Genomic DNA, 25,646 nt, shown 5'->3' on the forward strand with positions numbered 1-25,646 from the left:
TCCCCCTTAATCCACTTTCTGATGCTTTACATTATTTAACAGCTGAAAGTACACACTACTAATGGATGCTCACAATAAAGGGGCTGTAGGCGGCATCTTACATTGAGGGCACTCATGAGTGCAGCTTTTACTGAGTGTGCGAACTATTGGAGTCAAGGGATTATTAAAGTTAAAACTATTATCCAAGATCCCAGGGCAATTTTGTAGAAAGGTGTGTTTTAAGGATAAGGAGAGCGTTGTACTCTGTTACTTAACTTCTCAAGTGAAGAGTGGTTGGTTGTGCAGTCTATACAGTGTCAGAGTACCTATGTGTGATCTTTGTGAAGCTCTCAATAATGGTTAGCTCATCTTTAGAAGTATCAGATTAATTCTTCTTATCTGGTACTTAAGTGACTGTTAAGAAGAGAATAAGAAAACTAAATCAGCAGGTATGTCCGTAAAATATGCGGAGGCTTAGATTTCCTCATCTCTTAACAGTACCTAAAGTAAACATGCCAGCAAGAGTCAGACAATCAACTTCATCCCTCCCCAAAAATTGACTCTAGCTTTCACATTCATAAAAGACCTTCTTAGTTAACAAGTTTGTCCAGCACCCCCATTCCCCCTAGTCTTTTCCAGCAGGTTTATATCAGCCTTCAAGAGGTGATAACGTTGTTAGAAAATGTTTCCTAAGTCAGAACTTCCATTCCATCTGTCTGTCCATCTACACATCTGGCAACTCATCTGTTAATCCATTAATCATCAGTATGTACGTGTGCCCATCCATCCACCCACCTATTCTTATGTCCACCCTCCCTTTCACCAGTCAAACAATCACATATCAGTCCACCTAGATAGCCATCACAGTCATCCTAACCCACTTAATCTAAGGAATCCGAGAAGATATCCATACATAATGTATCTCTTTTCTTTCTGACGTCAGGCTCCATTGAAAGGCTGTTCTGCTGAATCCTCACCATTTATGAATTTTAATGAGCTGGTTTTTAAAAGTTGTCTTTCTTAATAAATCCCATTATATTAAAACCGATCTAACTAAGGGGCTCATTACGATCGCGGACGGACTTGCGTCCGTCCGCGAGCCCTGAGTAGGAGGGAACGTCCGCATGTGCTGCGGCGTTCCCTCCTGTGCAATTAGGATGTGACCGCCGCAATGTTAAAAAGGCATGCATTCAATTTAGATGCAGAAAGCGGCATGCACCACGCGGTGCCTGCCGCTTTGCTTTCTGCATGTAAATGCCGGGGGGGGGTACCATAGGTACCCCCCCATGTGCACCCCCCACCCAACCTTCACCCAGGGGGCCCGCAAAGGGCCCCCGAAGTGAAGATCCGTATGCTTTTCCACGGCGGTGAATCCGCTGCGGAAAAGCATGTTTTAGAAGCCATCCTAATATGTCTGGCGGTGTCTGAGAGACACCGCCACCATATTAGACCTTTTCCGCCGCGGTTGTAAGCCGACCGTGGCGGAAAAGCGGCGGACTGAAACCAAGACCCACCAGCCATCCAAATGTGGCGGTGGGTCTTTGGTTGCTCCGCAGCGGTTTACCCGCACCTCCGGGCTGGCGGTGGCTTCCGCCGACCCGGAGGATGCCGGAAAACCGCGATTGCAATGAGCCCCTAAGTTAGGGCTTCTTTGGATTATTAGTATAGGCAGAGAAGAGAATTAGTTTAATGGGTGCAAATGTCATATTATTGAGCTCCTCCTTCCATCTCATCTATTTCCTACATACACTTCAAAATGATTTTCACAGGCAGTGCTTACTAGCAAAATTTCGTTATTTCAATTGCAAGCTAGTTCAATCTATTTTGTGGATACATTCATCCCTAAAGGTTGCCGGTTTGTTATAGCAATACATAAGAACTTGCATGGACACATTGACTTTAGAATACTTTGTTAAACTGTTTTATATTTTCTTTTTTACTGTCTATCTCCTTTTAGGTGCATTTCCATATTTTTTGTGGAATTCCAAACATACTTTGGAGAGGATTATGCTCGAACTGCTTGGATTCATTCCATTGTTGATTGTACCACAATGCTTTGTGGTAAGTACTGAGAGACCAAAAGTGGTCATTATTTCAACATGTGTGTAGTAGGTACAGCAAAGGTATCCATCCAACAGTCAATTGTGCTTGAGAAAAAAAAGTATTTGGAAGATAACAGGGGTGGAGAATTGATTCTTCTGGCCCGCAGAAACTAAAAACCGTACAATATTTCCTACCACAAAGAAATGAGGTTGCAGGAAAGTTTAGCATTATTTTATTCAGGAGAGATTTGTCTTCTTTTTATCAAATATTTTAAAGGTACACAAGATCAGGACTTATTCTCGGACAAATAACCCCCATTATCGTCAGTAATTTATTGCGGTGCTTACTACAAAAGTGAATACATAGTTGCAAATCATTACATTTATGTAGAATTCTTGAAAAATAGAAAATAGGGGTGAATGAACTATAATAATTCGTTCATTTTTGCATTCGCTTTATTTTTGCAGGGTTCTTCAAGAAATTTAGGGAGTGGCCGAAATTGTGAATATTAGGCGACATACCCAATATTGGCATTCTCAACTCAAGCATTCTTCAAATATCTCATTGTGGGGTGAACATAACTGTTTGGAGGTTCTCCTCACCTGGATTACTTTAGTTTTTAACGGTGCCTTCTGCCTCTTGAAAAATACAGGAAGGGGTTGACATAAGAAAGATCTAATCCAGACAGCTCTGGTTTTTGCTCTGAATGCTACTTCTTGCAGGAATTGAAAGCTTAATTTTGGCTGTGGTCTGAAAGACCGGAACAACAGGTTCCACTTGTAATAATTACATGTACAGTAAAGACAGTGTGTTAGGATAATATAAATTCCATAAATTGCTTTTGTAAGAAATGCAATAAAATGCTTTCTGTGATTCAATTAACTGCCAACAAATTGTTTTTCTCAAGCTTTCTTTCAAAATGCTCACCCTGCCCTCTGGGAAACCCCTTTTTCTTTAAGAAATACAGCTGCCTAGTCTAGTAGCAGCCTGAGCAAAATAGGGCCTCATTTAGATATTGGCGGGACTCAAGTACCGCAGCAGATTCAAGTACTTCATCAAGCTGGCACCAGTCAGCCGCCGTATTTAGATGTTGCAGTACTAGACAGTAGACGGCCACAGCAGCAGTCTTCACTGCTGGCTAACAGTACTCCATTAGGCCGGCAGATATGCACCAAGTCGATGTAGATGTTTCCATTTGTGCTGTCAGTGTCCTAGCAGTGGTTTGCTGACGGAATGAGTACCTAGTGGAGTGGTGACTGGCAAGTACAACTTATTAATGTGCCAATACACATACGTGTCATGTTTACATATAAATCATGTGTAGGGAATGCGCTATGTCCGTCTGTGTTACATATTGCATGCCACTCACACAACATACACACACAATTGAATGCCCACCAACATGCACCACTAACACAGCACCCCCAAACACCACAACAACAAATATTTTTTAAGTTTCAGTACAGATGTGTTCAATTTACCTTGATAAATTGGAAAATGAACTCTACTGCATTACACCTAAGAAAAATATTGTATGTCAGAGCAATGCAGAAATACATGAGGCTACATCAGTTGGAAAATTGTACGAGTAGCTTACCTTACATCTGAGCAACAATGGGGTCGTTTGGCATTGTGGTGGAGTCGGAGCAGCAAAGGAGGGACCTGGGCCATTGGGTACCAGACGGAAACGGAAGCAGGTAAAAATGTAATATTTTTACCTATTTTTCTTCAATTCCGCCAACTCAAAGTAGGCGGCATTCCTGCCACAGTTGCCTCGTCAGAAAGGCGTATCATAATTGGGAGGGGCCGCCATCCACTTCTGCCGATGGCGTTGTTGACGCGGACCAAGATTCCTGGCAGATGTTGCAGAACCGTGGTGGACTTTTGCCCATGGACCTGCAAACGTATAAATACAGAGGGCGAACCGCCAAGTCAGTGGGCAGGAAGACTATTGAAAAAGCGACGGCAGGACCTGATCTACCAAGATCTAATTCAGGCCCTTGGTTTCAGACATGTGGTAGAAATACAGTAGTGCACAGCACAGACCAATTCGACTTCAGTCGAATTCCATCTTTTAAAAAAAAATTAGCATCTCTGCAGTCAGGTAACTTATGACCGGATTGGTGTCACTACAACGCGTTTTTTTACAACGCATTCCGTTACATCGGAATTTTTACAACGCAGGATCCATTACATCGGATGCCATTACAACGCATGGCATTACATAGCAGATGCTATTACTACGCATGGCATTACATCGTAAGTATAGGTAAGTATAACTTTTTAAAAAAAATGTAATTAAGTTAATTTAATTAATTTAATTTAATTAATTTAATTAAAATACATTTTAAAATAGTAATTAATTTAATTTAATAAAATAAAATCTATTTATTTAATTTAATTTTAATATAAATTGTAATTAATGTTATTTAATTAATATAATGAAATTAATTTAATTAAAATATTTTTAAAATTGTAATTAAATTAAATTAATTAAAATAATGTATTTAATTTAATTATGTAATTAAAAAATGTAATTAATATAATATAATTAATTTAATTTAATAAATATATTTTAATTAATTTATAAATGGTAAATATAATTTAATTAGCCCTAAACACAAACCTACCCCTGAACCCTAAAATACCCCTGAACCCCAAAACCCAAACCCTGCCCTAAAACCTAAAAACACCCCTGTACCCCAAAACCCAAACCCAGCCCTAAAACCTAAAAATACCCCTGTACCCCAAAACCCAAACCCAGCCCTAAAACCTAAAAATACCCCTATACCCCAAAACCCAAACCCAGCCCTAAAACCTAAAAATACCCCGGTACCCCAAAACCCAAACCCTGCCCTAAAACCTAAAAATACCCCTGTACCCCAAAACCCAAACCCAGCCCTAAAACCTAAAAATACCCCTGTACCCCAAAACCCAAACCCTGCCCTAAAACCTAAAAACACCCCTGTACCCCAAAACCCAAACCCTGCCCTAAAACCTAAAAACACCCCTGTACCCCAAAACACAAACCCTGCCCTAAAACCTAAAAACACCCCTGTACCCCAAAACCCAAACCCTGCCCTAAAACCTAAAAATACCCCTGTACCCCAAAACCCAAACCCAACCCTAAAACCTAAAAATACCCCTGTACCCCAAAACCCAAACCCAGCCCTAAAACCTAAAAATACCCCTGTACCCCAAAACCCAAAACCCAACCCTAAAACCTAAAAATACCCCTGTACCCCAAAACCCAAACCCTGCCCTAAAACCTAAAAATACCCCTGTACCCCAAAACCCAAACCCAGCCCTAAAACCTAAAAATACCCCTGTACCCCAAAACCCAAACCCTGCCCTAAAACCTAAAAAATACCCCTGTACCCCAAAACCCAAACCCAGCCCTAAAACCTAAAAATACCCCTGTTCCCCAAAACCCAAACCCTGCCCTAAAACCTAAAAATACCCAAACACCCCAAAACATATACCTCAGTACCCCAAAACATATACTCCTATACTCATACTTATTTAAAAAAATTACTTAAATTAATATATTTAATTTATAATATTAAAAAACATAAATAAACATATTTATTTATAATTAATAATAATTAAATTAATTATATAATATTAAATAAAATTAAAAAAAATTATATACCTACCAATACTTACGATGTAATGGTATGCGTTGTAATAGCATCTGCTATGTAATATCCTGCGTTGTAATGGCATCCGATGTAATGGAACCAGCGTTGTAAAAGCTGCGTTGTAACAGCATTCCGATGTAAAAGTTGCGATGTAACAGTAACATACCCTTATGACCTTGCCCAGAAGAAAATGTTGTGAAATCATTGACTACAATTAATTACACCAGGTTTGCTTAACAAATTGTGATGTGCCAAGGTTGTGCTCCATTCTGTTGGAATAATCTCCCTTGGTATTTAAAAAATATTTCCTGATACGCCTTTGACCGTATTTCAGAGAGGAAGATTTTATGATATTGTTGTTTGCAGATATGTATTCTTTTGTATTCCAGCTCCACTTGGCAGTTATGTGAGTAATCATTTTTCCTGTCAAGTGGGAATCATGTTAGGAGGACTGCTTGCTTCTACTGGATTAATCCTGAGTTCCTTTGCCACAAGCCTGGAGTACCTGTACCTCACTCTGGGAGTTATGACAGGTACTTAATAGCTTCACAAGCCTTTTTCTCTAGTACGCTGTAATTGCAAGATATCATTTTCTGCTGTGATCGTACCTCTATGACGAGGTTTGTTGCATCCAGAGATCACAAAAAGTGTTCATTTATGTTCATTTTTAGGTTCATGTTATGTTTTTTCTACTATGCAATGCAACATTTTTATTCTGAATGCTAATATGTAATATTTGTTCTGTGAAATACATGACAATGTATGGACATCAGGCTGTACAAACCATTATCCTAAGAGGTAGACCCTCATTGCTTAAATGAAAAGTTGCGGAGGAAGGATATCTCTCTCCTTTACATAAAACCCAGAAGAATAATGTGCAGTGATCCATAAGGAGGCACAGAGTTTAACTTTGGCTCATGTGCAGAGACTTATTGAAATAGGGCCTGGCCCATGCCTATGCTTTTCTTTCCCAGTTCCTAACGGCTAGGGCGCTCAAACTCGGACCTGGAGGAACTGAGTTCGATTCTCGGCAATGACGCTAAACATCCTGTGATTCTGGGCAAATCACTTAATCTCCCCGTGCCTAGCAAAAATGATTGTGTCCTCATGTAATGTAACTGGTGCTATGTAAAGCTCTCTGACACCCGATTCGGGTCAAGTTCGCGCTATATAAAACTCTGAAAAAAAAAGAAAAGTGCTGAATAGGTGTACAGATCCTATGACGCCTCACTAAAACTAATCAAGAATATGTTCAGCAGTTTGTTAGTCTTAACCTGAATGTATTTCCAATGGGTACTAGCAAGTCTCCCAGAGATATACCTTGATGTGGGCGTTCCTTGTGCACACCATGATAGAACAAAGAAGCCCCCTCCGAAATGAGGGAATTGTTAGGGCATCACACAACGCCTCTTCATCAAGTGGGGTCATTCCTGCGGGCACATCCTGGAGAGCTGGGTGGATATAAAAATTTTGAAGGGTGAATTATCTATTTGTGGACTCATCCGAGCAAAAGGGATGTGTGCTACCATTACATCACAGGAGTAACATTGGGAGTCATTGCATCAAGGTAATTTTTCCGGTATTTTATACTGCATGACTTTACTGAACAAGTTAGTTAAGTTTAAGAGCCCTAACCTTAAAAATATATCTGTGTGTTTTTCTGTACATGTATTAAGAGCTAATAACTTTGACGTTGATTTGTCCATCGACGCAAAACTCAAAAGAAACATTCATCAACCTCTGCTACTTTATTGAAAGAATTGCGCTGATCCGACAAGTAGGCCAAGAAAGATAGGGCCCTAAAAGTCCAATTTTCCATAGGGAATTTACTTTATCGATATACAAAAAAATTACTGAATGGAATTACATCAGTGTCATTTTTGTGGTTTGATGTAAATTCATAACACCAATATCAAGGAATTAGCTTTTAAAAAGAGGTTAACGCTCAGGAAACGTTAGGTATGTCTGGAAGGTTGAACATGCTACCAACATTTTCAAATATAAATAGGCCATTCTCATTGCCTGCGTGAGCTTTTTCTCCCACCAGCCATTAATCTGAGTGACTGGAGGCAACTCTGAACAAAATGTTGCAGCTGCAATTACAGAATTCAAGAAAACGGTTCCCAAACCCTGAAAAGAAAATTTAAAAATCCCATATCGGACAGGATGGACACACCTTAACCACCATGGGCATGTGGGGTGTCCCAGAGAGACCCCCCTGAAGTCAAATAAAAGAAAATAATTATTATGGCACACCGCTACCAGGATCAACTGATTGCAAGCATAGTGCCAAGCATGGCACCCACTGTGGAGTCATTGACCAGACCAAGTAGCCAACCACCATTGTAGAGCCTGCAGGTGAAATGCAGCGGGTTGACCACCTGCAGTGGGTTGGGTGCAGGGCTAATCCACTACAGCACCTTACTGAAGGCTGTCCACAGTGGGGCACTGGGCACCTGTGGGTGTTTAGCTGCACACAGGAGGGGGGTCCTGCAAAGGGCCTGGCAGGAAGCTGTGGCAAGCAGAGGTGTTGGGTGCAGGCCAAAGGCCAGATGCCGCAGATTGTTTCCCCCTAGGGATGCCCACATGCAGGATTGGATGACCACAGCAGAATTTAGCTCAAGGCCTGGACAGAAGCCAGTCACTGTGACCAAATTGTTGTTACTCACAGTTCAAGGCCATGCGTAGACTGGGCGTTGGCCACAGCTTGCTTAAGCAAGTTGGGTGTACACTCGAGGTTGAATTTGATTAGGGAAACCCAGAAAAAGTTTAAAGTGATATATATGGTTAGGCATGATTGCCCCTTTATCGCACTTAAAATCTTTGACATGACACATCCCACCCACCTGATTTAGACTCTGAACTTACCAGTGGCCAGCTACTGCACTGGTAATGGCCAAAATATGCATTCTCCATCCCTGGCGCCAAGGTACGAGCACAACGGGCAAGGAGTGACCCATAGAATTGCATGGAGTGGCATTTCATGAATGCACCACCTACAAACTTAACAACAAACTGGAGATATTTCCTATGGTTTCGGTGACATCATCTGAACTTAGTACTATCAGAGTTATTATTATTATCAAACCAGATTTGTAGGGCGCACAGCTATCCCAAGAGGTCTCCTGGTGCAAGAATAGACAGCATAAGAGAGCTGCAGTGCACAGTTAAAAAAAGCATTGTCTTCAGATTCTTTACGAAAGGTAAGTAGAAAGTGGCAGTTCCTAAGAGAGACTGGAAGGGAGTTCCAGAGTTTCAGGCCCAGATAGGCAAACAAGCATCCCTTCATCCAAACAAGGTGATACCTGGGCGTTGCGAACAGTTAGACGTTGGATGACCTCAACTGTCGGGTAGGCACATAGGGTGTCACCAGATCTTGAATATATGAGGGAGCCAAACCATGTCAGGCCCTAAACATGCAGAACAATGCCTTGAATTTAATGCGCTTGTCGATCTTAAGCCAATGTAATTCATGAAACAGAGGGGAGGTCGAAGCATGTCTCAGCAGCAGAAGAGTAGGTTAGCTGCTTCATTCTGAATGATTTGTAAATAATGAATCAAGGATTTATCTGTCCCCAAGTACAGTACGTTGCTGTAATCCAATCTAGTAATCACGAGAGCTTGAATCACGGTTCTTTGAGTGAGCAGAGGAATTAGCCAAAGGATCTTTTTGATCCACTTGAGAACAGCGAAGCAGGTGGCGGTGACCTTGGACACCTGTGGGTTCAGGGAGAGCTTGTTGTCAATAATAAAGCCGAGATTCTTGACCTTGGTCGCCGGAGATTGTAAAGGCCCAAGTGAATCCGGCCAGTGATTGGTTCCAGGTTGTTACCCAGAACCAAGACCTCAGTTTTATCACTGATAAGCTTCAGAGTGTTTTTATTCATCCAGAGGGAAACATTCCTTAGGGTCGGATGGAATATGGAGAGATCATGATGTTGAGCAGCTGATAACGAAAAGATAATCTGGGTGTCACCAGCATATGAGAAGAGAGTGAGCCCATGCTTCTCAACAACATCAGCCAACGGACAAACATAAATGTTGAAGAGAAGTGGGCTCAAGATGGATCCCCGGAAAACACCAGAGGACAGAGCTGATAATTTAGATCTTATATTGGCCAAGACGACCTGGAAGGAGCGATCTTTCAAGAAGGAGGTCACCCACCTCAAGGCCGAGCCTTCTACGCCCAAGGTCTCAAGTCTATCTGCCAGAATAGAGTGTGACACTGTAACTGTATCAAGTGCTGCACTTAAGTCAAGCAAATTTAGAGCAGCCGTACCACCAGAGTTGAGCTGTTGCCTAAGACATTCTGTGACCCCAAGGAGAGTGGGTTCGGTACTGTGTGCCGCCCTAAAACCAGACAATGATGAGTTGAGCATCTGATGAGACTCAACAAATGAGGAGTTGGGTGTTAACATGCTTTTCTAACATCTTGGAAAAAACAGAAAGAAGAGAAATTTCCAGTTCTGAGGGACATATCCTTTGAAGGAAGTATTGAGAAGTTTAAGAATAACAGTTAGGGCAGCATTGTCTAAAAGTCTAAATTTTGCAAGAGGAAGGCGATCTAATGGGGAGCTGGATTTTATAGATTGTAGTACATTTTTTAATGTCACCATGTCCAAAGAAGGCCATGCCCTAATTTTAGAGGACTCCATAGGCTGATTAGGCGAAAGGTACACTTCCTGGTGACCTTCCAATGAGGCAGCTGAATGCGTAAGGATCTCCAAGTTTGCAGCATCAACAGCTAGTTGACGGTGAATTGTATCAACTTTGCTCTGAAAGAACATGGCTAACTCGTCACACTGATATTGAGAAAGAGTAAATGAAGGTAGAGTGTTACCAGCCGCTGAGAGCTCATTAAGTACTTTAAAAAAAGTATTCTGACAATGTTGGGAACTAGCAATCTTCTCAGTAAAGTAGTCGCACATGCCAATTTACAAACGGCATGATATGTTTTCAGCGCCGCCACATATTTGGACTTATCCTCAGTCGCATAGCATTTGCTCCATTGCCTTTCTAGTTTTTTACAATGTTTCTTTTCATGCCTGAGGGACACAGTGAACCAAGGAGCAAGAGGATGCATTTTGTGCGTCAATTTAGCTGAAGGAGGCAGGATGGAATCAGTGGCCTCTATAATCCATTGGCGGACAGAAATTTGGTCTGGATCATGTTGGGAGACAAGGGTGGGCAATGTATTATGACCAGCTTATTTAAGTCTGACATGCAGAGATTAGACCAGTTCCTGGAACTAGGTTTCAGAACAGGCTGAGAAGGAGGATTGAAAGTGTCACTGATACTAAAAGACACCGCAAAGTGATCCAACCAATAGAATGGAAGAGGCGATGCTATGGACGAGGCTTTAAAGTTAGAAACAATAGGGTCCAGAAGGTCCTCTGCGATGTGTGTAGGTGCGGAGTTGCCGAGGGCAAGATTGAGGGAGCCCAAGTTGTTGATAAAAGCTGAAGCTATGTAATCATCTGCATTTTCAAGATGTAGGCGAATATTGCCAAGCACAGTAAAATTGGCTAACTGCAAAAAATGGGGAGCCAGTAAGTCAGGAAGAGCTGAACACCAGACGCTGGAATACCCAGGGGGATGATAGATAAGAGCACTGGAGAAAGTACATTTTATGGTGAGAGAGAGAGAGTAAATAGCAGGGCTTCACGGTTAGTAATCTAGAGGTCCTCTAGTTTACATTTATAGCTGTTTTAAAAAATAATGACGATACCTCCGCCAGTTCTGTGAGGTCGATTTAGCCCCATCAGAGCAAATTGGCAGGGAGTGCTAAAATAACATCAGGTAAGCATCCATCTTGAAGCCAGGTTTCTGTATGGAAAACTGCGTTGGGACTAGCATCACAGAGAAAATTAAATAAATATAGCTGGTGCATGGGGAGAGAGCGGCAGTTCAAGCTGAAACACTGAAATTCTTGGGGCGGGAGAGAATCAGCCCCGACAGTTGGAGAAGAACACAGGTGCAGCCACCCTGACCTGCAGTCCATACGCAGGGCTATCATTCCTAGGAAGGGAATTTAAGGTGAGCATCAAGAATGGCAGAAAGGGCATGAAGGTGGAGGATTTTCAGGATTAAAATCCCGACAATGATTGTTCGGTGTGGGCCTTAGGTTATGTAAAAACAGGGGGGGACTAAGATATTGTTTCTGGCTGCAAAGGACCAGAGTTACTGGCCCCAGTTGGACGCGGACGGGCAAAGACGGGCTGCGTGTCCACTCCACCATCCCTTTTGAGAGGTGGTGAGAAAGCAACTGGACTGCTCACCACCCCGGAAGTAAGCTTGGCACAAAAGTGGTGCCGCAAGGTTTCCTCTGCCCTCTACACAAACGTCACGACAGCCGCAGCAGACCAGGGCACAAGGCAAACACCCAACTGGGAGTCAAGATCCAAATAAGTCTCTTAAAAACATGATACAATATAGTTAATAAAGGGCACTAAACAGATAAAATGACCGGCTTAGCAGCATGATAAAATATAGTTAATATGGAGCACTACACAGATAAAATGGGCAGCCACCACTCTGCAAACACATCTCCTGGTGCATTACTGGTTGGGAAATGAAGTCCTCTTGGATGCTATGGGACTTTGGGGCCCAAGAAGACCTCCTGGTTCTGTAAGTCCAACATAGCAGGATTCCTGAGAGATGGTCAGAGGCCCCATCCACTTTCTTCACCACTCTGCAAAAGCCATTACTACTTAAAAACATAGAACTTCACTGAAAAAAACAAAGGTAACATAAACATTATAATTAGGACTTAGCATTTAAAAACCATAGAAATTCACCCAAAAAACAAAGGTTACAGGAACTTATAGTTAAGGTCAAGTTTCACCTGTACAAAACCAGTGAAACTCAGCAGTTATAGTTAGCTGAGCTAACTATTGCTAATGCCCCTACAATGCACTGCTTATGACCTCACATATTACATAACTCATGACATGATCAGTGACATCACTGATGAGGTTCTTTAGACAGCTAACACGTTTTCCTGTGGCTCTCAAGCCACTGCTCTTCTTCAAGATTATTGTATGGTGGTGTACAAATGCACATGATCAACAGAAATGTAAAATAGAAATGAAAAGACACAGTAAATCTTGTCACACATGTTGAAAACACATTTTGATATACAAATCATAATGATCAATTATTCTAATCCAAGGTCATCTTGTCAACTTAGTGGCCTGCAGTGAAGGTTGTCAAACATACCCTGTCACGATTGATGAATATTTAAATTATTATTGCCCAGGTAATGAGTCAAAAAACGGGCTTATTCAACATGAGGTATGAATTTCCTATAGAGAAAATGAGTTTTTTTACTAAGAAATCAACTAGAAGGGAGTGCTCCATATAGAAGCACGGGCCCTCACACACCCCAAGAAGTGTCATGCTTCATCATCAGGAAGCTCCTCGTTGAGCCGGTGATACAATGCCCAACAGTCCCCACAGGGGTGCTCTTTACCAGAGTTCCTTTCTATTTGCCGTTGATGAGTCTGAGGTGTGATGAAAAGGGTGTGTAAGTGGTGAGCAGAGTGGAGTGAGGGTGCTGTAAAAATAACTATAGAAGCCTAATAAAACTAATGTAATCCCTTGGGATCCTATGTTATGATTAAACACCTTCAATTATTGCAAGAAGTGCATGTAATGGTCCACTGTGACGTGTTCTAAACAAGGATGTGGGTCGACATGTTTCATGCCTATTACTGTCTGTGAGATCAGTCAATCAATCAATCATTTGTAAAGCGCACTACATACCCGCGAGGGTCGGGTCTCCTGGCACGGGGGCGCTACTTATTAAACAGCCAGGTCTAGCCAGCGATATATAAAACTCTTTAAATAAATAAATTGAGTATCTTCCTGAAGGTCAGCAAGCCTCAGGTCTGTCGTAGGCTCAGTGTTAGGGTGTTCCATGTTTTGGCGGCGAGGTGGGAGAATGATCTCCCACCGGTGGTTGTTCTTCAGATGCGCGGTATCGTGGTGAGTGAGAGGTCGGCGGAGCGTAGCTGGCGTTTGGGGATGTAGAAGAAGAGCCGTCTGTTGAGGTACGCTGGGCCGGTCTTGTGGAGTGCCTTGTGTGCATGGGTGAGGAGCTTGAAGGCTATCCTCTTGTTCAAAGGGAGCCAGTGCCGGTTTCTCAGGTGGAGGGTGATGTGGCCGTGCGGGGTACGTCGAGGATCAGTCGTGCCGAGGTGTTATGGATGCGTTGTAGTCGTTTGATGAGCTTGGTCGGGGCTCCCGCGTAGAGGGCGTTTCCGTAGTCGAGTCTGCTGCTGACAAGGCCCTGCGTGATTGTCTTTCTTGTATCGGTCGGGATCCATCTGTAGATCTTACGGAGCATGCAGAGGGTGTTGGAGGAGGAGACGGGTCGACTTGCTTGGTCATTGAGAGTGTTGAGTCGAGGATGATTCCCAGGTTGCATGCGTGGTCGGTGGGTGTCGGGGCTGCCCCCAGTGCCGTCGGCCACCAGGAGTCATCCCACGCTGAAGGGTTGGAGCCGAGGATGAGGACCTCCGTCCTGTCCGAGTTCAGCTTCAGACGGCTGGTCTTCATCCAGTCGGTGACAGTCTTCATTCCTTCGTGGAGGTTGGCTTTGGCAGTGATGGGGTCCTTGGTGAGGGAGAGGATCAGCTGAGTGTCGTCGGCGTAGGAGACTATGTTGAGGTCGTGCTGTCGGGCTACATGTGCGAGCGGGGCCATGTAAATGTTGAACAGCGTCGGGCTAAGGGAGGATGCCTGGGGTATGCCGCAGATGATCTCAGAGGCTTTCGAACAGAATGGGGGGAGGCGGACGCTCTGGGTTCTGCCAGAGAGGAAGGAGGTGGTCCAATCCAGAGCCTTGTCTCGGATCCCTGCGTCATGAAGGTATGCACGTAGTGTCGGTGGCAGACGGTGTCGAAGGCAGCAGAGAGGTCTAGGAGGATGACTGCTGCCGTTTCGGGTGGAGTGGGTGGGAGTTGTGATGAGTTGCTTCAGTCCGAGGTTGGCGAGGTTATCGATCAGGGTTGTGGAGTTGTGGAGTTGTTGTCGTTGTTGTTCTCAAGGTGAAAGTTCAGGTCTCTGAGGAGGATGTAGTCGGTGGAGGTCAGGGCATGCGTGCTGATCAAGTCGGCGATGGAGTCGCTGAACTGGTGGCGGGTTCCGGGGGATCGGTAGACAAGGGTGCCGCTAAGGGTGGAGTTATTGTCTGTGTAGATCTGGAAATGCATCTGTTCGGCGGTGCTGAGCGCGTCGTCGGTGCTAGTCGAGTCCCTGATGCTGTTCTTGTGGACGATGGCGATTCCTTTTCCGACTCCGTTGATGCGGTCTCTGCGGGTGATCTTGTAGCCGTCTGGGATGGCTATGGGGATGTCAGGTGTGGAGGAGTCGTTAAACCAGGTCTCTGTCAGGAAGGCGACGTCCGGGGATGTTGTGTTGAGCAGTTCCCAGGGCTCGACGGCATGCTTGCTTGCGGAGCGGGTGTTCTGTAGTATGCATCGGAGGTGGTTGAGGTCTTCCTTGGCGGGTGGTTCGTCGGCTCTGAGGCTGGTGTAGCTGCAGTTCCGGCAGGTGAAGGGGCCATGTGTGCATTTCGGGGCAGCCTTGAAGCAGGTGTGGCTCTGTCTGGAGCTGAGAGCGTGCAGAGTGCTGGCGTCGTAGCGGCGGTGGTTTGTCGTGGTCGGTGCGGGGGTCAGGGGATCTGGCACTGGGCGCAGTCCAGGCACGGATGGGCATAGACGGGCTTGCCTTAGGCGCGCCTTCGGCGGCCACGCCAGCAGCCGGCATATATGGGGAGGTGGGAGGGAGAAGCAGCTGGGAGGCGGGGGTAGGGGTGTGATCATGGCATTTCTTCAGGACTGGTTATCCTCACAAGCCGTAGAAGGGCCAACTTCTTGAATCTCACCCATTGTTGTGGGACCAAAACAATAAGCATGAGGTAAAATATGCATCTGTGTGGACATTCATGAAATAAACCTAGCCATTTACTGTGAGAGACACGAGAAGCAGAGAATTCAAAACTTTATTCACCAACTGAATGGAGCTTACATATTGTCCAATTTAAAATTAAATAAAGGATGCCACCAGTTGAACCTAGAAGGAAGGCCCTATTACAACACAACCATTGCCATTCACTACAGTATGTTTGGGTCAAACACCTTGCCTTTAGTATTCTGTCAATTGCCAAGGTACGCCTAAACTATAGCAATAATATCTTAATCGTTGGCAAATAAAAGAAGAACACAATTAAAAACAAAATGAATTCTGTCAAGCCCTTTGTAACACTCATTTGACACTTAGCAAAGCAAAATGTAACTTTAGAACAGCCTCCACCAAAATGCAAAGGTCAAACTGTTTTGCAAAAAGGCATGTGTCCTGACTCATGCAAAGTCCCCACCTTGATGGCCCCTCTGCCAGAGAGAATTTTAGCACTTCTTTCATTTCTTGAACTAGCAAGCTCCAGATTCTGGTATATACCTGAGTTCACATCTATCAGTGTGCCACTACAAGATCTCATGAAAACCTGTGTGCTTTAAATGGTCTCAGAAAAGCCAAACAGTGTTCGAAAGCATTTGTGTGAAAATCAGAGAAACTTAATACCTTGCATATTTTGCTTACTCACACACCAAACTATTCGATGATGTAAATTCTGTGACCCCGATGAACCATTCTGTTAGAAAGGGACACTATTCCCTAAAGCTCCACAACATGTAGTTGAATATACCAGTTGTAGCATCACACATTCTGAAAATGACTACTCACAAGCACTAAAGAGTAGTAGTGTGTGCATGCAGGCACTTACATATTATTCTGTATGGCACGCTTTGCAGGCATTGCTCGCCATATCTGGGGATCTTAAAGGTGGGAACTTTGCCTGCAATACTTCAAGTTTAAGTTACTTAATTACCCTGGCAAAGATGAGAGTCCTTCTGATTTTGGCTCAATAGTCTCTTACACCAATGCAAGATCATCAATGGCTGAGCAATACCTTCAATACTGTGACTGACCTTCTTGAGATAAGAGATTGGGGTGTATGGGGTCCAGAACATACCCACAAAGGCATGAACAGAGTATTTTGAAATTAAGAAAATCTCAAGATATTTTTTCATGTTCAGAGTGAACTCACCTGACTTTACAATTGATTATGAGGAACTATTTTGGTTATTCTTCACATACTGCAGGACTATGTGGTTGATCTGGCACACAAAGTACATTAAGGCAATGAAGCTACCAAGAGATTGTTGCAACAGAAATTATGAGACCGTTCCCTAGATAAATGTGTGGGTAAAAGTAGATGACTGTCAAGTGTGCAGAGTCTGGGTGTGAGAACAGCTCTACCAAACCTTTATACATGTTGCAGTATCCACCTAAGATGTGAAACATGCTACAATAGAATGTGGGTCTAATACAACTGGGCAAAACCTGGCCAACAATGAATGTTCATGCTTTTCAACGGCAAGGGCTGTTCCCAGCACCATTTCTGACTTGTTCATACCAGCCATCAACAAGATCTTCCCTACTTTTCCATTCTAATCAAGTAAGCTCCTATTCTGGAGGCGTGTTCAAGGAAGTTGCTGCCAGAGTATGTTTTAGATATCAAAAAATAACAGATCTGATGACTCAAGCTAATGGATTAGTTGAAGGCTACTCTTACAAATTCGCTGCAGGTTTCCAAAGGCAGAAGCAGTTCCATCTCAGAGACTCTCTGCCAGACTATGTATATATATATACATTGGTTCTCCCCACACCATAACGGGCATGTACTTTCCTAAGCTCATGTCAAATTCACATAAAGAATCATTATCTTGCTAAGGAACCTTATTCTCGAATAACATTGGAAGTGCAACCCCAAGGTGGTGATTTCAAAGTCAACTCTAATATTGATAGATGATGTTGGGCTCACCTGTGCATCGGTCTCAAGGAAGCCTAGCGCTTGTCAGTTCCTGAGGCAACCGCAAACATGACTTTATAACCCATAGCCGTAAATGCTGAGAAACCTAAATTATCCATGACCATGGTTTGTCAGGATGGCCCTAATGTCACTAGCAACTCTTCCTATTTCTGAACACTGAGTGGTGTTCCTTGTCAACGCCTATGTACTGATAACTCGTTGAAGGTTTTCCAAGATAGCGTAAATAGTAGAACCTGAAAGATATTAAATTGGAAATGTATTCAGGTAAAAGCCAGTCGGGAGCTTGGCTATATGACTCTAGTCGAAGCAAGGCATACCTAGTCCAAATGTAGGAAACTCCTGTATTGGAGAGAGTGTCTTGAGGAAAGCAAAAAAGACCTGTAACCCGCGGTGTGAGGGTCTTTCGATCAGGAACCGTGTCTGGTATAAGTCATTCAGCCAGCGTTCCTGGTGCGCAATACCCTTCCGCTAGAGTCATATAGCATATAGATATGCATGCGTCTCGGAGACTTTCTGTGAGGGGTTCAACATATAAGCTGAATAGTGATGGGGATAGTGTTGATCCTTGAGGGACTCCAATTGAATTTGGGCATGACGGGGAGAGCGTCTGGTTGACTAGGAATCTTTGAGTTCTGTTTTGGAGGAAGTATTCAAACCATTTCAGAACAATTCCAGTCTTGCAGCCTGGCTAGCAATTTTTCATGGTTTACCATGTCAAAGGCAGACGACAGGTCAAGAAGTACTAGTAGGCAAGTTTGATTGTGGTCTAGGGGTTGCAGTGCATCATCTACTATGTGTAGGATTGCTGATTCTGTACTATGGCCAGGTCTAAATCCGGATTCACAGTGGTCCAGCTGCTTGAAATTGGCGATGTGGTAGCTCAGTTGATTTTGTACACATTTCTCGACTAGTTTGGCAAGTATAGGAATATCAGTTACTGAGCGAAAGTTATTTGGCTCTGTCGTGTCCGCTGTAGGTTTTTTGATGATGGGGAGTACTTGACCTGTTTTTAAGCAATCTGGTAGTGTTCCTTGAGAAAGTGAGGCAGAAAGTGAGGCATTTATTATTTTTGACCATACAGGAACGACAATGTGATTGATTCTTTTTAGGCATTTAGAGGGAAGGGGGTCATTGTAATGGTTTTTAGGTTTGATATCCGAAAGAGTTTTGTCGATGGTATTCTGGTCATAGAGCTTGAAATTTGCCCATTGTGCATTGTTTTTCGATCTATCATGATCGTTTGTCGAGGATTCCTTGTTTTGTTTAGGTAGATGACTATGAAGGTTGTCCGCTGTCAACCTGAGCTCTCTTTCTAGCTTGTTGGCCTTGTCCGTGAAGAATGTAGAAAATTCTACGCAATTCAGTTGAGTTTTAGTAGTTTCTTGTGTGGATTTGGCCTGCTTATTTGACTGCTGTTTTAATAACTCGAATAGTTTCTGCGGTCTGTTTTTGGCGCTGTCTAGTTCAGATCTAAAGAGTTCTTTCTTGGAGTTAAGTACTTTTTTGTTGTATTCGTTTCTGATCTTTTCGAGTGTTTTAAGCTGTGGGGATGATGGATGTTGTCTCCATTTTCTTTCTGCTAGTCTCAGTTTACGCCTATCCTCATTCAATGTCTCATTAAGCCATGGATTTTTATCCTTCTCAGATATTCTTTTTAGTTTTAGAGGCATGGTGGAGTAGTTTTTATCCGTCATAGACTTAATGTAGTGCTCAGTGAGTTCGTTAGCGTTCAGCAAGTCGTTAGGCGGATTTAGTTCCCTCTAGGATCTTGCTACTAGTATCTCAATATTAGGATCTTTGATGTCTCTGGTCCATTTTTTTAGTTTGACTGGCTGCGTTGTTTTGCTCTTTTTTATTGAGGGTATCAGGAATGTTATGGCATGGTGATCTGACCAATCTCAAGGGACAATTGATTGGATTGTAACACCTTTACTCCTTGAAATTACCCATTCTAAGGTAGCCCCTTTCAAATGGGTTGGTTGTGGGCAGGTTTGAGTGAGGTTTAGATCTGTCAGAAAGTCTTTAAGTGTGTTGATTTGTTTATCATTCTTGTCATCCCAGTGTAAATTGAAGTCTCCATTAATATGTTATTCGTGTGACTGTTAGAATTAACTGTGATGATCTCCATTAACTGTTCTATGAAAGTAGCATTATTGCCTGGTGGGTGGTAAAGCGCATGCAGGTTGCATCTTTGGTTGCCTGCTGTTCTTATATTGAGGCCTAAGTATTCAAAAGATTCGAGAGGGTCTGACTGAATTTGGTTGATCTCTATATCCATTCGGTGTTTGCATGCAATACCGCCTCCTGTCTTTTTTTGTCTGTCTAATCTCCCAATGTTATAATGAGGGGGCACCAGCAGATCCCTGAACGGGGATAAAGATTCCGTAAGCCACGTTTCTGTTAGGATTGTTACATCTATTTCCTGACTAATGATGAGGGCTGCAATGTCCGAGGCATGTTTTACTGCGGGCCGACAGTTGAGCAGTAGGCATAGTAGAGGTTTCCCTGCGCTACTAGAGTTCATTTCACTCGTATTGGCGATTAGCTGGACTTGTTGTAGGTTGGTATTGTTGGGTTTCCTATTCTTGGGCCAGGGTTTTCTATTGGCATCGATCGGGACTGACTCAATTGTCTCCCCTTTGTTGCTAGTTTCTGGCTCATATGATCTTAATATGGTTAAGGTTTCATCGTCTGATAGGTATTTAAGATTTCTGTCTGGTCTGTTAAGTCTATTTGAAAAAGGCAGGAAAAACTCTCTGTTCTTTTCTTGAGAGCTATGCACTAATTTTTGGACCTGTTCGACTTTGGCGTGGGTGCTTACCGTGATTTCCAGTATTGTTTCTAAAGCTTGTAGTGCGTTTGAAATGTCCTGTGACATCTTGTCCACTTTTGTTTGGAGTGCTTCGAGTTCTTTCCGAGGTTGTGAAGATATTTTGGGAGTATGCGTCTGCCAGTTTTGAGTTTTTCTTGTGTCCTGAAGTTTTGGATCTTTGGTTTCTTAATTTTTCCTATTTTTGTCATTGCCTCAGTAGATAGTGTCTCCTATATTTGTTGGGTGGGATGCGCTTCTTGAGACCTGGTCTTTCTGTCTTACGTTCTCCGGAGAAGAATTTTGTAAGGTCTTTGTTGAACTTTGTTCCTGGAAGGGGGTTTCCATTGATTTTCCTATGTGTATGTCACCCTGGGTAGAGGCGTTGATTCTATTCGCTGCAGTGGCATTGGGCGGTAATGGCATATGGTGTTTTGTTTTCACCTGTCTCAGACTAATTTCCGTCTAAAGAGCCTCCGTTGTGCCTCCTAGTATCATTGTAGTTTGTGGATCTAGATGGTCTCTGATTGTTGATGTGATGTCTGTGGCGGTATTGTTGGAGGTGAGTTGAGTGGCTTCTTGTATTGTCCGTTGTTGATTAGAGAGATTTGTTTTGTCTACCCATTCTTTTAGCATTGAAAATAGGTTGTGAAACTTTTCTAGATACTTGTTAGCTGCTTGTATAAGTGCAATGCCGTTCTTGTAGATAGTTATGCATAAATCCGCTTTTCGTCTTGGTGACGAAATGATACTAAATTTTGTGCCATGTGGAATGTTGTTTGTGTTTTTTACATTGAGCATCTCGTAATGATGGTGCGCCATTTAGCCGTTTTTCTGATGAAAAGTATCAGGTCAAAATATATATTGAATAAATTCACTGTGGCCGCCATTTTGAAATCGGGCAGCCATCAGAGCGGTGCCCGTCTTCCTGTAAAACAATTGCTTAGCGTTTTGCCTTTCAACTGTCCGCCGCAGCAGCCATTTTAAAATCAGGCAGCCAGCAGCGCGTTGCGATGCCTCCTTACGGTGGTTAGTAAATCGAGCATTCACTTGCGATCATGAGCGCTCCACAGCCCTGGTCCTGCACTGATATGCACGTGAATGAAGCCGCCAGATTGACATGCGGTGTTTGTCAGCCCGTTACAGATCCACCACTCGTCGCCCTGAGGTCGCCAGTCCCTGGGGGCATGAGAGCGAAGCCTCCAGATCAGGATGCGGTGCATCCAGCGGGAACCCGCCATCGTTTGGTCATCAATCTGGGACCCACATGTTTTTTACAACGGTCCGCCGCCGCCTTTTGCAAGGATCCTGGGTCCAGCAGGGGGTCCCACAGTCGTCGGGTCCACTGAGGGGACCACCACTGTCGAATCAGAGACCGGATATGACTCGGGGAACCCCACTTGTTTTTTCTCACTTTATGTTGATCTGAGGGTCCGTTCCAACCTGCTGCAGAACGGGCGGTCAGCTGGCCACCCGGCGATCAGCACCTCACCATGTGGGTGCTGCTATCCGGCCCAGCAGCGTCCTGCCCGTAGCCCAGGCATCGTGTAGGAGATGGCGGTTCGCTTGAAGATCTTCTAAGGTAGGTCAAAATTTCCTTTCCTTATGCTAGTAATAGGAGATGTTGGATGATGGTGTATGGTGGGGTTTGCATGGGGATTTAGACCAAGTTGGTTATCCCCGACCCCGGAGCTCTAGCACAGAGCTCCCCTCTTAGCGGTGGGAGTGGTGTACACAATCATTGGTGGTACAGGAGAGTCCTGTGGTGTGGCTGTAGTTGAAGTTCCCGCTGGTGGAGAAGACAGGCCCAAGCATGTGGGTTGGTACAGTGATTAGCTGCTTGAGTCAGATGTTGGCGAGGTTCCCCAGGAGAGGGGTGGTGGTCTGGTCACTGGGGTTGTCCAGGGGGACAGTGAAGTCTCTGAGTAGGATGTAGTCAGTGGATGGAAAAGCCTGGAATGCAATGAGGTCTACAATAGCATCAGTGAAAGGGATTTCATGGCCCGGGGGACCTGTAGATGAGAGTGCTGCGGAGGGTGGTGTTGGGGTTGGGGTTGGTCCCGATCTGGAAGTGGAGGTGTTCCATAATCACCTTTGGGTCATTACAGTGCGTGGTCAGTCGGAGTGTGCTTTTTCAGACAATGGCAATGCCTCTTCCTGGCCTCTCTGGTTGGACCGTGCGGGTGAATTTGTAGCCATCGTGGATGGTGATGGCAATGTCCGGTCCAGAGCAGAGGTTGGTCCAGGTTTCTGTGAAGAAGGCGATGTCTGAAGAGGTGGTGTTGAGGAGGTCCCTGATTTCTGTTGCATTTTTGTGGAGGGACCGCACGTTGAGGAGGATGCATTTGAGCCGGTCTGCTGCACTGTTGGTTGGTTAGGCGGTAGGAGGCGCTGTGTGCTGATGTGGCAGAAGGTGCGATTGCAGTTTCGACAGGCAGATTGTGCAAGAGAATTCTACAGTGTTGTTAGATGGCAGGCGATCTGGCAGCCACGGTTGATGGCGAGGAGGGGGCTATCGTCATTGTGATGGAGTGTCCGAGAGGAAGGGTCTTTGGTGCTGGGCGTGGTCCAGGGGCAGACAGGTGCAGACAGGCTTGCCTTTGGCATACCAGTGGTATGCCCGCTGCGCATTGCCGCACAGCGGCCACCATTATGTAGTGCTGCGGGGGGACTGAACAGCTGTGAGGCGGGAAACGTGGGAAAGGACACTGGAGGGGTGGGGACATGGGGGGAGCGGGCGTTGTAAGTATATTTTTGTAAAATTCTTACCTCAAGGCTGGGCCCCATGTTTTCTGTGCTCTTGCTCTTCTGAGGCTGCTTCCAGGAATAGAAAGCAGAGCCAGGCTCCCTCCCATAAGCCAATCACAATCATGCCTGCGGCATTGTGATTGTTATTGAGTGCTGTGACAAGGCGTTCAGCCAGGGACTGGATCGGTGGACATGATCTCCATGCAGGCTGTAAGGCAGCCTGCATTGCGAACAGGGATGTGTGCATGACTGCTTTGGGCGGCCTGAGAGGGTTGACCAAACAGTTATTGCGCATTTGAGTGGGCATACTACTCTGCCCCTGTCATGCTCCGTGAGTAGAGCAGCCCCACTCACTCTCCACCCACAAAAGACACATAGCATGAGTGCATCAGAAAGTTATCATCATGTTATGTTTCCTCTTCTTGCACTGCTTAAAAGCAGTGGGGTAACGCTCTTCTGCCATAGCAGATGAGCCGCCACTGGGGGTGCATCACCTACAGGTGCGAGACCTGGGCCCGACTCAGCCCTGAATGCCAATGAGGTCAGCATTGTATGCCTACTCTCTCAGCCTCTCAGTTAGACAGGAGCCAAAACTGACGGTGCTCTGTGGTGCAGGAAGCAGCGAAGACTCTTAAGTTCTCCTGTATGCTGCTCCCAAATTCAATAGTAGTAGCACCAAGGAGCACCATCAGAAGGTGTGAATGGTGGGGTGGGGGGGACCACAAAGAAGTGCATGGACTATACAGCAAGTGTTACACTAATGTATGCTGTCCCAAGGTTGATATCTCTCTGAACCCACATATCTTCAAGAGAATATTTAGATGTATAATCTTGTACAAGCGTCATACTCAAAATAGAATATGGTTCTTTACTGAAAGAGCATCTTCAGTGCAAGATTCTAAACGAGGTTATAAACTCCTAGAGAGTCTTTTTCTCTCTTGACCAGTCTACACTGGCTTCTCCATCTCAGTCCTGTGTGAATGTGGTGACAACCTTTGGGAACCAATTTATTCTGAAAAGTGCACTTTATCAAGGTATTCACTCTTTCACTAATGTTCTCACTAACTCCTCACATCCATTCACTCCCTCTCCAACCTGAGATCACTGCATTGCCTGTACATAGAGAGCCTCACTCTAATTCAACACAGGTAATGCAGCCCCTTGTGCTTGTATTTGATCTGTATACCAGTTGTATCCTTTTGTGTGTGAGAATAGTTCCCACAGTACACCCTCACTATTAAGTAACTCAGAAGTATATTGAGGAGTTACATCTCTATGGCCAGTCACTAATGATACAGTTATATTTAAGGTGGAAGACACTCAGGAGACCATGCAGCACAACTCTAGGTAGATGCATTATTTCCTAATCAGGCCCAAGTGGTACATCCTCCTTATCATTTGATTGGCTGTATCCGTTTTTCTTTATTTTGTACCATATAAACACTTAAGTTTATCTTTCTTATTTTCCTGTACATTTCAGGATAGAGTGGTGAGAGCTCCATGCACACATGCAGAAAATGTTATGATCATGTTATTCACCAGTTGGTAGTGCCCTGATAGAAAGGGCTAATATAAGATAACTCCTCTGTGTTTGAGTGATTATGTGAATGGGTTGAGTAGACCGTCTATCACCCATCAGCCCATAGCTGCCTGGCAATGTAGTGGACAGCTAGGAAATTACTCCCCTTGAGGGACGGTGACTTGCTGTTGACCAGCATCACCACCAGTAGGAACCCCCTGTAGCATTTTCCCTGGATGAGAAGGGTCCTCCTGAAATGCCTCACAAGGAAGAGGATCTCAGGTACACCTGCTATTGACCTCGCGTACACAAATATACACACTGCACCCACATCTAATCCAGTAAAACACTAGTTTACTATGTGTGCCTTTCCACAGGTGGAGGCTTAACGCTGAACACACTTTCACGCTGATGGAAGATGTGGTGGACACAACCAAGGCAGATATTGTCTTCCCGTCTTGCCGTCTTTAGTGGTGGTTGACGGTGTCTCCCACAGGAGTTACTGCCTGTCACCATCATAGTTTGTGTAGAGTGGTTATCACTACTAGGTGGGGGCCTGACAACTGCCTGTTGTTAGCTCCTTCTGCTGGTGGCCACTAGCTATTAACCGCTTCTTCAGGAAGGACCCAAGTATTAGGAAGCTTCTAAAGATGCTTACCTAAGTCTTGTAAGAATGATCATGTTCTTGTGCTCCGCATCCAAATCATAAGAGCTGGGAATTTTCTGTGCTATTCTCCTGAGTTCTGCACAGTTTTGACAAATCTTCAGATTTGCAGATTACAGTAACTGTAATCTGCAGATTAGAGTTAAACTCTCTCTTGGTATTATCTCAAGCAAGCTAAAAATAAAAATAAATATTTTTTTATTATGTCGGTAATAGCAGTGGTCGTGGGAGTTTACTACAAAATATCTTACTAGATAGGAATTTAAAAAAAATGTGCAAGAAAGTAGGATTAAAGAATAGTAATGAACGGCATTGTCCAAGAGTCCATTACTCGATGAAAACAAGAA

At 44.1% G+C, this 25,646-nt stretch overlaps 1 protein-coding gene across 3 annotated transcripts in view; it reads left to right on the top strand.

The window, feature by feature from the left end:
* SLC16A12 (solute carrier family 16 member 12) overlaps positions 1–25,646 on the top strand; it is an 812,734-nt gene that overhangs the window by 575,140 nt on the left and 211,948 nt on the right. For all 3 annotated transcript variants that reach the window (XM_086921988.1, XM_086921986.1, XM_086921987.1), the window contains exons 5-6: positions 1,937–2,040; positions 6,053–6,196. In XM_086921988.1, coding sequence (XP_086778114.1) covers positions 1,937–2,040; positions 6,053–6,196 — 248 coding nt within the window. The remainder of the gene's footprint in view (positions 1–1,936; positions 2,041–6,052; positions 6,197–25,646) is intronic.

This window comes from Lissotriton vulgaris, chromosome 5 (assembly GCF_964263255.1).
Source record: "Lissotriton vulgaris chromosome 5, aLisVul1.2, whole genome shotgun sequence".
NCBI classification, from domain to species: Eukaryota; Metazoa; Chordata; class Amphibia; order Caudata; family Salamandridae; genus Lissotriton; species Lissotriton vulgaris.